Source organism: Rhinoraja longicauda, chromosome 42 (assembly GCF_053455715.1).
Source record: "Rhinoraja longicauda isolate Sanriku21f chromosome 42, sRhiLon1.1, whole genome shotgun sequence".
NCBI classification, from domain to species: domain Eukaryota; kingdom Metazoa; phylum Chordata; class Chondrichthyes; order Rajiformes; family Arhynchobatidae; genus Rhinoraja; species Rhinoraja longicauda.
The window spans coordinates 852,660-865,118 of NC_135994.1; the positions used below are offsets into that span (position 1 = coordinate 852,660).

Below are 12,459 nucleotides of genomic sequence, written 5' to 3' on the forward strand. Positions count from 1 at the left end.
TTGGTTGCCAGAAATAGACTGAGCAAAAAGTTGCAAAGTCCTTATGTTCGCCAGTTCCTACAGACCTCCAAACCTCCAGTGGCCACTTGGCACCTGCGAAGCCTCTCCCTCCAGCTTTGGGGAGTGGAGAAGCAGAGAAAAGGGTCTCTCATTGGTAATAAAAAGTAACAAGTGAATTAGGAGATCAACTCTGGTGCCCAGCAATATCTACCAGATAGCATTGAGCTTTTATTTCTTGCATCTCAAAAGCTTGTAATAGAGAGAGTCAAGAGTGTTTTATTGTTATATGTCCCAGATAGAACAATGAAATTCTTATTTACTTACTTTATGCTCCTCTGTCCACCGTCCTTCATTGAAAAAAGCTTCTCTCTAAATCAAATAATTGCAAAACCAAAATCCAGGTCAACACCGACAGAATGTTTCTGGGGTGGGAGGAGGTCGACGGTATTCAAATGTTGTCGTGTGATATTGGTAACGTACGTCGGGATGAAAATTTACTGCCATGATCAAGACGTTAAAACAAGACAAAAAGGAATTTTATACCGAATTGTATTTTAATATATAAAAAGTGTCCTGCACATATTAGAATACATTCTTTGCTTTTGAGGTGTACCAATTTGAATTTATTGGATATTTATGCAATCTGTGAAACCAAGATCGGGCACTCCTATATATATTCAAATGCACTCTGCGGTACCATGTTAGGCCACTCTTGTACATATTAAAATACACTTCACAGTACCAAGATAGGACGCTCATTTACATATCAGTATAGACATTATTGGAGCAAGATAGAAACTCCCGCAGGTACATTAGAACACAATCCATAGTACCGAGTTGGGAGACTGTATAAATGATGTCCCAATAATCCTCACAGATCTATATTTACAGCTCTCCGAAACACCCTCCTGAAAAACAGAAATTTATTTGCCGTCCACCATTTGCATATAAATTAATTGCCTCCTGATTCGAGACGGGAGACAAGAGAAACAGTGACATGCATTAACTTAAAGATGAAGTACACAGGGAACTTATTGCCAAAATCCCACAACATCCTAGAACTGACGTCCGTTATTGCACGCTGTTCTTTTGAGCGTTTTTTCAACAAACTATCTTGTGTCCAATTCCTCTCCGAGTCAGTTCCACTCCCCCCCCCTCCCTTCCACCCCCCCCCCCCCCCCCACACACAATTTGTTTAAGGAGAAAGTTTTTATTTTTAAAAAATGGTTTAGAAAACAATAAAGATGGCAGACTCCAGGCGTAGAGATTGAGGCCCAGCATGGCCCATTGCACTGCTGTTGCCATTCTGAGCCTTCAGTTTAATTCACTCTCACAGCCCCCAAGCAGTACTTGTCTTTGTCGCATGTACTTTAAAAGTTTTGGTTGTCTTTGTTTTAAATGAGGTTCAGTGAGTGGTCTCTCTTATTTAACCTCAGACAGTTGTAACTCGCATGACCAGCTCTCTGTTTGTGTTGTTACTGTTCTGATGGTTGCTCGGTCTCAGATAGCTGAGAATGTGCAGGATAGTATATCCACAGTGATGATTCAAAATGGTTCCAGTGCGCTGATTGGAACTCCTGTCATTGTTTGACGAGTGGTTCGTCTGTGAATTCCTTCCCCCTATCTTGCTTGTCCCACTAATGGCTTCCCCAAGGTCCTTGGCTTTTTCATAGTTCAGTACCTTCCACTGTTGATTCACAGCCTGCCAGCGCTTAAAGATACGGTACACAGACGATCCCTCGTGAATGATGAGGCCTGGCAAAAGAGCATGTGAACTGTTAAGCTCATAAACCCCACACATCATGTTATCACCATTGAGCAATAGTTAATATATCTGGACATTTTTTGAATTGTCTCTGGGCTCTGACGGAAAGCCTAGCCCTGCTTCTGACCATAAGCCTAATCATTAATTTTGACCTCCACTATCATTCAAATTCAGATTAGGATCAACTGGGCCACTGGACACGTCTCCTTCCATGGCTCTTTAAGCTGAATGAATAAGGTATTTTTGACCCAGATGGAATAGGAAAGGGGATGAAAAAGGGGGATGGGGCAATATTGACTTCAAAAAGGTTACAATAGTAGAAGGCATGATATGTTACAAGATCATCAAATAGGCTACATGGTTTAATTAACAAAACAAATAGGCAATCCCACTGCTTAGAGAGTAGTGAAGGCCTCCAAACAATCGAGGGAGATAGAAAGGGATATTTGTAGGCAAATGTATTTATCCCAAAGATGTGTGGGTTTGCAGGTTAATTGGTCTCTTCAAATTGCTCCTAATGTGTAGGGAGTAAATGACAAAGTGGGATAACATAGAACTAGTGTGTGTGGGTGATCGGTGTGGATTCAATGGGGCAAAGGGCCTGTTTCCAGGTTGTATCTCTAAACTAAACTGAACTAATAGAGCAGGTACAGTAGGAGATTTCAATGAGCAGAATACTAAAAGGGATACAGTCAGTGTAAAATGTCCAGAGGAACAAGAATTTCTAACGGCACAAAGAAATTTAGTTGGGAATTCAGTACAAAATTCTTTAACCAAAGAACCGTAGAAATGTGGACTTGATAGCACAGGGAGTGGTTTGGTTATGGTGCATAGTGGTTTTTTAAAGTTTATATTTTAGCTTAGATTAGTTATTGTCACGTGTACCAAGGTACAGTGAAAAGCTTTAGTTGCGTGCTAGTATGCATTTAAGGGGAGAATGTTTTGCAGAGGGTTACGTTGATATATTTACAATATAAGATGGGAGGGCGCTCGATTGAAGCATAAACACCAACATTGGTTGTTTTCTTTAACAAATGCCGAGGAAGAATTAAATGAAGTGTATTAAATTATTAACTGTCTAGATACAGTAAACAGCAGAGGGTTAAAAACCAGGAAACAGATTTAAATTGGTAAAGAATTAGATGGTGAATTGAGGTGAGGTTCTTTAACCAGAGGGTGGTGTAGACATAAACCCTCACTACATTTTAACAGAACATGTATATGTACTTGGAGCCATGACCTGCTGACTCAGCGCTGGAACTTGGAATTATGCTGCATAGCTTTTTAGACAATAGACAATAGGTGCAGGAGGAGGCCATTCGGCCCTTCGAGCCAGCACCGCCATTCAATGTGATCATGGCTGATCATTCTCAATCAGTACCCCGTTCCTGCCTTCTCCCCATACCCCCCTGACTCCGCTATCCTTAAGAGCTCTATCTAGCTCTCTCTTGAATGCATTCAGAGAATTGGCCACCACTGCCTTCTGAGGCAGAGAATTCCACAGATTCACAACTCTCTGACTGAAAAAGTTTTTCCTCATCTCCGTTCTAAATGGCTTACCCCTTATTCTTAAACTGTGGCCCCTGGTCTGGACTCCCCCAACATTGGGAACATGTTTCCTGCCTCTAACGTGTCCAACCCCTTAATAATCTTATACGTTTCGATAAGATCTCCTCTCATCCTTCTAAATTCCAGTGTATACAAGCATCCTTCTAAATTCCAGTGTATACAAGGCACTGATTGGCACAAGGGACAGTGGGCCATACAGTCTCTTTTTTGTGTGGTACATTTTCTATGATTCCACATGCCGTAAAGTGGTTTTGGAGTTAAGCACGTGCAGCAATTGACTGCTGCAATTGGCCCTGCAGCAGTTTGTTAAGTAAGGTTAAATAAAGGTAAGTCTATGTCAAGTGACAGGACTTCACTGTAAACGAGATGTCTATTTATCATGACAGATTATAGGCCTTCAGAGGCACTATATAAATGCAGTAGTCCAGATCTTTATTCTGCGAGGCTAATTCAATGAAGGGAGCAGCCATCTCACATTCAGCATGTATTTGAAAAGAGTTGAGGAAACTTGGCACAGATTATCAAACGTGGCTCTCGTTATTTGACTGAGAGGAAGCTGGAGCATGAAAATCTAAAACCAAAGATTAGTATCAGATTATTAAGGGGTTGGACACGTTAGAGGCAGGAAACATGTTCCCAATGTTGGGGGAGTCCAGAACAAGGGGCCACAGTTTAAGAATAAGGGGTAGGCCATTTAGAACTGAGATGAGGAAAAACTTTTTCAGTCAGAGAGTTGTGAATCTGTGGAATTCTCTGCCTCAGAAGGCAGTGGAGGCCAATTCTCTGAATGCATTCAAGAGAGAGCTGGATAGAGCTCTTAAGGATAGCGGAGTCAGGGGGTATGGGGAGAAGGCAGGAACGGGGTACTGATTGAGAATGATCAGCCATGATCACATTGAATGGCGGTGCTGGCTCGAAGGGCCGAATGGCCTCCTCCTGCACCTATTGTCTATTGTCTAACACACCTGATGGTATAATTTACACCCACCCGGAAGGTTTTCACTTCTAGAATGCTTGGGTCTGCAACGATAGTTGAAGAGACCCCAGGGCTTGTTCACTGACTCACCAGGCACCGCAGTCTTGAAAAGGCACTGCTGGCATTGGCTCACACAGGCCCTTTCAAGGTGGCTCATTCCTGCTTAATTGATCATCGCTCCCTTTCAGGTAGGGATTCCCTCTCCAATGGATGGCGAGTTACAAACCATGGGGCATTACAATGCCATGGGAGGGAGATCGCTATAAAAAGATGGGTGAATTACCACTTACTGACAATTTTTACTTGGCCCTGTAAGATGAATGAGTAATAAAACCCCTGCCCTTTACTCCCTGCAGAAAATAAGTTATTTCATTCTCTTTTGAAAGATTTTTGGAAAACACAAGCGTGACCTCCACCAGTGGCACTAACAAGGCAGTAAAGAGTGTCAGCAGTTATAAAATCATCACCCTCCTATTGCTTTAGTGGAGTAAGATAAATCCCATTTTGTACTTTGGGAGATGTAGATTCACCCGAATGTCTGAATCCTGGTCTAATCCTTGGGTCAGCTTCCAGACTGCAGTTTTAAAGCTGCCAACCTCATCTGGTCCATTTGTTGCTCTTGATGTAGCCTCCTCTACATTGGCGAGACCAAGAGCAGAGAAGGCGACCATTTTGCAGAGCACATGTGCTCTGCCCTTAATAGCTATCCTGACCTCCTGGTTGCAAGCCATTTCAACTCCTCTGCCCATTCCCGTACTGCCCTCTCTGTCCTCAGCATACTCCACTACTACAATGGGGCCAAATGCAAACTATAAGAACAGCACCTAATATTCCACTTGGGTAGCCCAGCATACATAGAAACATAGAAAATAGGTGCAGGAGTAGGCCATTCGGCCCTTCGAGCCTGCACCGCCATTCAATATGATCATGGCTGATCATCCAACTCAGTATCCCGTACCTGCCTTCTCTCCATACCCCCTGATCCCTTTAGCCACAAGGGCCACATCTAACTCCCTCTTAAATATAGCCAATGAACTGGCCTCAACTACCTTCTGTGGCACAGAATTCCACAGATTCACCACTCTGTGTGAAAAAAAACTTTCTCATCTCGGTCCTAAAAGACTTCCCCCTTATCCTTAAACTGTGACCCCTTGTTCTGGACTTCCCCAACATCGGGAACAATCTTCCTGCATCTAGCCTGTCCAACCCCTTAAGAATTTTGTAAGTTTCTATAAGATCCCCCCTCAATCTTCTAAATTCCAGCGAGTACAAACCGAGTCTATCCAGTCTTTCTTCATATGAAAGTCCTGCCATCCCAGGAATCAATCTGGTGAACCTTCTCTGTACTCCCTCTATGGCAAGAATGTCTTTCCTCAGATTAGGAGACCAAAACTGTACACAATACTCCAGGTGTGGTCTCACCAATGCCCTGTACAACTGCAGCAGAACCTCCCTGCTCCTATACTCAAATCCCCTCGCTATGAATGCCAACATACCATTCGCTTTCTTCACTGCCTGCTGCACCTGCATGCCTACTTTCAATGACTGGTGTACCACGACACCCAGGTCTCGTTGCATCTCCCCTTCTCCTAATCGGCCACCATTCAGGTAATAGTCTGCTTTCCTGTTCTTGCCACCAAAGTGGATAACCTCACATTTATCCACATTATACTGCATCTGCCATGTCTTTGCCCACTCACCTAACCTATCCAAGTCACGTTGCAGCCTCCTAGCATCCTCCTCACAGCTAACACTGCCTCCCAGCTTCGTGTCATCCGCAAACTTGGAGATGTTGCATTCAATTCCCTCGTCCAAATCATTAATATATATTGTAAATAGCTGGGGTCCCAGCACTGAGCCTTGCGGTACCCCATTAGTCACTGCCTGCCATTCTGAAAAGGACCCGTTTATTCCTACTCTTTGCTTCCTGTCTGTCAGCCAGTTCTCTATCCACATCAATACTGAACCCACAATACCGTGTGCTTTAAGTTTGCATACTAATCTCTTATGTGGGACCTTGTCGAAAGCCTTCTGGAAGTCCAGATATAACACATCCACTGGTTCTCCCTTATCCACTCTCCTAGTTACATCCTCGAAAAATTCTATAAGATTCGTCAGACATGATTTACCTTTCATAAATCCATGCTGACTTTGTCCAATGATTTCACCACTTTCCAAATGTGCTGCTATCCCATCTTTAATAACTGACTCTAGCATTTTCCCCACTACCGATGTTAGACTAACTGGTCTGTAATTCCCCGTTTTCTCTCTCCCTCCCTTTTTGAAAAGTGGGGTTACATTAGCTACCCTCCAATCCTCAGGAACTACTCCAGAATCCAAATAGAATCCAAACATCCCAATAGAATGAACAGTGGATTTTCCAATTCCAAATTTCCCACATGCCCAGTGTAGGAAGGAACTGCGGATGCTGGTTTACTGAAAGGAAGCATGGCAGGTACAGCAGGCAGTGAAGAAAGCCAATGGAATGTTGGCCTTCATAACAAGAGGAGTTGAGTATAGGAGCATAGAGGTCCTTCTGCAGTTGTACAGGGCCCTAGTGAGACCGCACCTGGAGTACTGTGTGCAGTTTTGGTCTCCAAATTTGAGGAAGGATATTCTTGCTATTGAGGGCATGCAGCGTAGGTTTACTAGGTTAATTCCCGGAATGGCGGGACTATCATATGTTGAAAGACTGGAGCGACTAGGCTTGTATACACTGGAATTTAGAAGGATGAGAGGAGATCTTATCGAAACGTATAAGATTATTAAGGGGTTGGACACGTTAGAGGCAGGAAACATGTTCCCAATGTTGGGGGAGTCCAGAACAAGGGGCCACAGTTTAAGAATAAGGGGTAGGCCATTTAGAACTGAGATGAGGAAAAACTTCAGCTGTTCAGGCTCTGAGGTCTCGAATTCCTTCACTGAAACCTCTCTGCTTCTCCCCCACTCTCCTTAAGGACACTCCTTAAGACTGTCTTCTATGATCAAGGTTTTAACTTATTGCCAGTGGTCTGTCCTTATGTGACTCTTTCAATGTTTGTTTGAAAGACTCCTGTGAAGCAATTGCAAAGGTTTTATTACGTTGAAGGCTTTGCATAAATAGAAAGTTGTCCCATTGAGTCCGCGCTGACCAGCATTCACACGTACACTAGTTCTATCCTACACGCTAGGGACAATTTACTGAAGCCAATTAACCTACATACCAGCATGTCTTTGGAATGTGGGTGGAAACCAGAGCATCTGGAGAAAACCCACGCCGTCACAGGGAGAACGTACAAACTCCGTACAGTATAGCACCCATGCTCAGGATCAAACCCGGGTCACTGGTGCTGTGAGGCAGCAACTCTGCCGCTGTGCCAGTTTCATCTTTCATTTATTTTCCTCTTCCTTTTTTCAAAGAGGACTTCTGTATCCTTCAATAAAAATGAAGGCTAAAACATGTAAAATGCATCTCAATATGATCCTGAAAAAATTCAGGTGTAAAGGAATGAGCTTTGATGTGCTGAATCTCTTTTTTCAGATATTCTTCGTTGCTTCCACTGAAAAGTAGTTTCCTGACTAATATGAAGCAATGTGTACAGCAGACAAACTCCTGCTGGGAAAGGTCAGACAGGTACGGTGACTTAACTTAAGGCTATTTAAACTGGAGGTCAGCCTTCAAAATGAGAAACAAGGTCTTTTTTTTGATAATTTCAAAGAGCAAAACAGAAGCCCGTTGAGAAAATTCCACAGACAATCCCACATAATTGGTTTACTTGGAAATTCCCAATGCTCCTTTGCCCTAGTTGCTAATGGTATGGAAGCAGTGGTTTAAATTACTAGATTAACAATGAGAGGTTTGGCCCATTAATCTAGTGACACAAGATTAGATCCCACAACTTTGAATGGGGAATTTAATTCAGGTAATTACATTAATCTGAAATTTAAAGGGGAATAAGCTAATATAAGTATATAAATCATGACACCACTGGATTGCTGTAAAAACCCATTTGGTTCACTAACGTTTTTTAGGGATGGAAATCTGCCCTCCTTACGAAGTCTGGACTATCTGTGACTCTAGGGGCAATTAGGAATGGAAAATTAATGCTGACGTTCCAATGTCTCAGGTAATTTTTTTTAATTCTTAAAAGTGGTTCCAGTTTCCACAACATATAAGTTCTACCTGGAGGAGATGTAGTCAAAGGGGAGCGCCAACAAAGACAGCATTCAGAGCACATGGGTGATGTTCCTTGGACTGATCATGAGTGGACACCATCTGGGGGAGGAGATGCCAAATGTACCTTTTGAAAATCTCAGGTATTTATTCACAAAATGCTGGAGTAACTCAGCGGGTCAGGCAGCATCTCAGGAGAGAAGGAATGGGCGACGTTTCGGGTCGAGACCCTTCCTCAGACTTTGAAAATCTCATATTAGCCAGCAATAGGCGGCTCTTGACTGTGCAAACCGTGTGCAGTGTTCCAGGTGTTGACACTATTTAGGAGAGTGTTCCATGGGCAGAAGGAATAACAGTTGGAGTTCTCCCAAGGTTCTGGAATTCCCTCCTCTACAAGGTTCTACAATGCTTCATAAAACCTACTTCTTTCATCAGACCTTTGGTCTCTTGTTCTAAAATGTGGATTCCGTGTCATGTTATTCTCATGAGAAGAATTTTGGGACCTTTCCTGTTTTCTATAAATGTAAGGCATTGTTGGTAATATGTATGGTCTTGTACCGAAACATGGTGTCTCAATGCATGGGCCTAATGCTTCCGTGGAGATTAACAGCTCTTACACCACTCTAGTCAGAATCTTGTGAAGAACTGATAGTGCAATGCAGCCCATCTAAGAACGGGCTCAGACTGAAGCATAGCCATCCTGACACAGCTCATCGGTCTGGGTGGCTTTTGCTGTACTCTTCCTGTCAAACCAAGCCTAAATATGTTCCCGGTTAAATTCAAATCCCTTGCTATCACTGTCATGATTTCCTGCCCCTATAACCCTCTGAGATCTTTGTGCTCCTCCAATGCTAGGCTTTTTGATCATCCATGAATTTCATCATTCCACTGTTGGTGGCTGTTCCTTCAGCTGCCTGGGTCCCAAGCTCTAAAATGTCCTCCGTAAACTCCCTGCTCCTGAAAACCTACTTCTTTGGCTGGGCTGTTGGTCGCTTTCCCTGACACCTCCTGCTGTGTGGCTCAGTGTCAAATTTTGTTTAATAACCTTCTGGAAAGATTCTTGCTATGTTAAGAGCATCATACAAATGAGAGTTGTTATTTCTTGGTTTGAATACATCTTGGAGCCCCAGAAGGAGAGGTGACATTAAACAGAGCCTCAACAAACCACCAGGAAAGCCTTCCTAAAAGCAAATTTACCTCTATTAGGGGGGCATCTATCACAGTGCCTTCTGATATGCTCCAGAGTATTATGTTGTATTATTAGACAATGTGTTCTCTGACTTACCACAAGCAATATGTGCTGCCTCACTAGCATTCTGGTCTCGTGACCTGAGCATTCCATCACTTCTGTGTTGTTAGCCCCAAGCCCCTATGGAATTGTAACCTCTGGAACAAAAGCGTTACCTCTTCCACTGGAACATTGGCTGACAAGTGGCAGGTTGCAGCAATGGAGCAGGAAGGGAAGGTTCCCCAGCCACTTGCCCCTTCTGGTGTCACTAAGAGCCTCGGTCAGGGTCATTACAGGCTGAGTGGGATACGTGCTCCCTGATTGCAGTTTTGTCATCTCTGTAAAACTGTGGTTAGCATTGTGCAGCCCACAAACATCGCCTTGCATATAAATCTTATTGGACATAAAGAATAAAACATCACAAATGTCTTTGGGCACACTCTAACTGCAGAATCTGTTTAATGTTGCTGATTGATCAGTGGGGTCATAAAGCGAGCCCATTAGTCCACTTGATTGATAAAGAGCATCATGGGAGTTTTGTCTCACTCCAGAGATACAATCCAACTGGGGGAGAGAGGGAACAGCACCCACTCCCATGATGCCTTGAGACCTTTCTGCACATGCTCAGTAAAAATGAGGAAGGTTTGGCCCAAATAAGACAACATTTGTGAATTTTTAGAATGAGGCCATTCAAGTGTACGCCCATCAAGCCAGAGATGGGAACCAGGCAGCAGACAAGAAATGGCAGACTTGCAATTTTATTGCGCCTCATCACATTGCTCATTGAATAAATTGCTTTGAGGGTTGAGTCACTGTTACAGAGCCGAATGCAGCAGGCAATTTGCGCACAGCAAGATCAAACAAACAGCAATAAAATGAATGGCCAGCCTACGTGTTGTTGCAAGAGATGAACCTTCGTCGGGATATTGGGAAAGTTCCCTGCCCAACTTCCAAGTGTGCATCATTATTGTCTTGGGGCAAGTATATAATGCCTCCTGTGAAACAGACGGAAGCTGATGATGTTGCGATTGGAGGTACGGTGTAGATAATGCGCTCAAGTCCTAGCGTGGGGCTTGAACCCACAACCTACTGACTTGAGGGGTGAAAGTGCAACCAGCCAAGCTAACCTGAAACCTAATGAAGACAAGATTACAAGACACAGTAAGCCCTGGGAAAGGAGGCAAGGAAATGTGAACAGTTCCACACTTCTGATGTCTAATGTCTGATGTTCTGATGTCTAAGAGGCTGGAACCCTGGCTTTAATTGTTTGTGCAATCTGACTTATTGAATGTCTGTTGTCATACGGACACTGCCCACAGCACAATCTACAATTTGACCATTGATTCAGAGATGCTCACCTATACAGACGACATCCATGAAGCCATACATCCCGTAACAGATCTGGAAGAGCAGGTCCTGTCTCTGCCACTTAGCCGACGGACTGAGGGAGGACCAAATTAACCAGGAGATGCTAGCAATTAGGAAGAGGGAGCCAAGGATGATTGCGGCTATCTGCACCTTTTCAATCACTGTGAGGGAGATTGCCTGCCACTGGAATGGGAGGGGGGAGGGCGCAAAAGATGGAAGGTGAGAGAATACAAGGTGGAAAGAGAGAGGGGGCAAAATAGCGTGACAGACCAGAGACAAGATGAAACAGGGGAGGCAGAAATAAAACACAGAATGAACAAGTTAGAACGGAGAAGGGGAGAGAAATTAAGATTAAGTGAGCGATTTCAAAACAAGAGAATGAGTGGGCCAGGGTTGGGAACATGAGAGGGAAAGAGAATAACATTAAAGCTAAGCACCTGTTGCTAGTATCACATGATTCCAATGCAATTGCGCATGAAATTATGACATCTTGGGACTCTTAATAAGGTCTGGCCCGCGAGATGGCTCAAGTTACAGCTGAATGAACAAGCCCTGAGGATTGCTCAGAAAAAAACAGCACTCCAACATGACAGATCGATTGGCATTGGGATGGGACTGGTCGGCAGAGTGCAAAGCAGCTCCAGGTGCAGCACAGGTTGGATAAGGGATCTGTCTTAGCAAGGGTGCCTGAACTCATGTTTCAGCACAGTGCAGTTCCACTATGAAATGTGAGAACTAATGAGCTGTGGCTTTGTGTCTGGGTTCCCATTTCCACTCTCCCCCTACCCCACTTCCATTCATTCCTTCAACTCATTCCCTTTTCCCAGCAGAGATGAGAGACTTGCTCTATCAGCTTCTGGGGCTGGATTTCAACTCAAAGGCTGAAAGGATGTCACTCTTGCCTACTCTGCCAATCTGCTCACACCATTCGCCTCTTAAATTGCGACCTGCCTCACTTGCCTTTATCTTATGCCATTTGCTTTTTTTAAACCTCCTTTCCCTCTGTGCCTGTGTCATCTCAGGCAGAGTGTGGCATGATAGTGAAAGGGAGGTCTTGCTGGTACGCTAACCATTTCCAAGCTAACTGGGCAACTGGACCCAGGGAGGGATTTTAAGGGTTGAAATGACATATTTACACACACTTGGTGCTGGGCAGCAAAAGTCAGAGAAGTGAATGAACCATGTGTGGGAATAAAGGACATATCAGACACTAGGCAGCAGAGATTTGACAGCAAATCATCCCCCTGGCCCTCCTCTACCTCAATCTCGACAGGCCCCTAAACGGGAAGTAGGCACACACCACCCTCTGCAGATTCCCCTCCAAGTTGCACATCATCCGGACTTGGAAATATTGAGTCAGAGCTATACAGCATGGAAACAGGCCCTTCAGCCCAACCGTA

At 44.0% G+C, this 12,459-nt stretch overlaps 1 protein-coding gene across 1 annotated transcript in view; it reads right to left on the bottom strand.

Moving 5' to 3' along the window:
* Window positions 1–1,191: 1,191 nt before the first annotated feature.
* LOC144611939 (E3 ubiquitin-protein ligase MARCHF9-like) overlaps window positions 1,192–12,459 on the bottom strand; it is a 35,969-nt gene continuing 24,701 nt past the window's right edge. The window contains exons 3-4 of the mRNA XM_078431287.1: window positions 11,050–11,242; window positions 1,192–1,755 (exon numbers count right to left, since the gene is read on the bottom strand). Coding sequence (XP_078287413.1) covers window positions 1,433–1,755; window positions 11,050–11,242 — 516 coding nt within the window. The 3' untranslated portion in view covers window positions 1,192–1,432. The remainder of the gene's footprint in view (window positions 1,756–11,049; window positions 11,243–12,459) is intronic.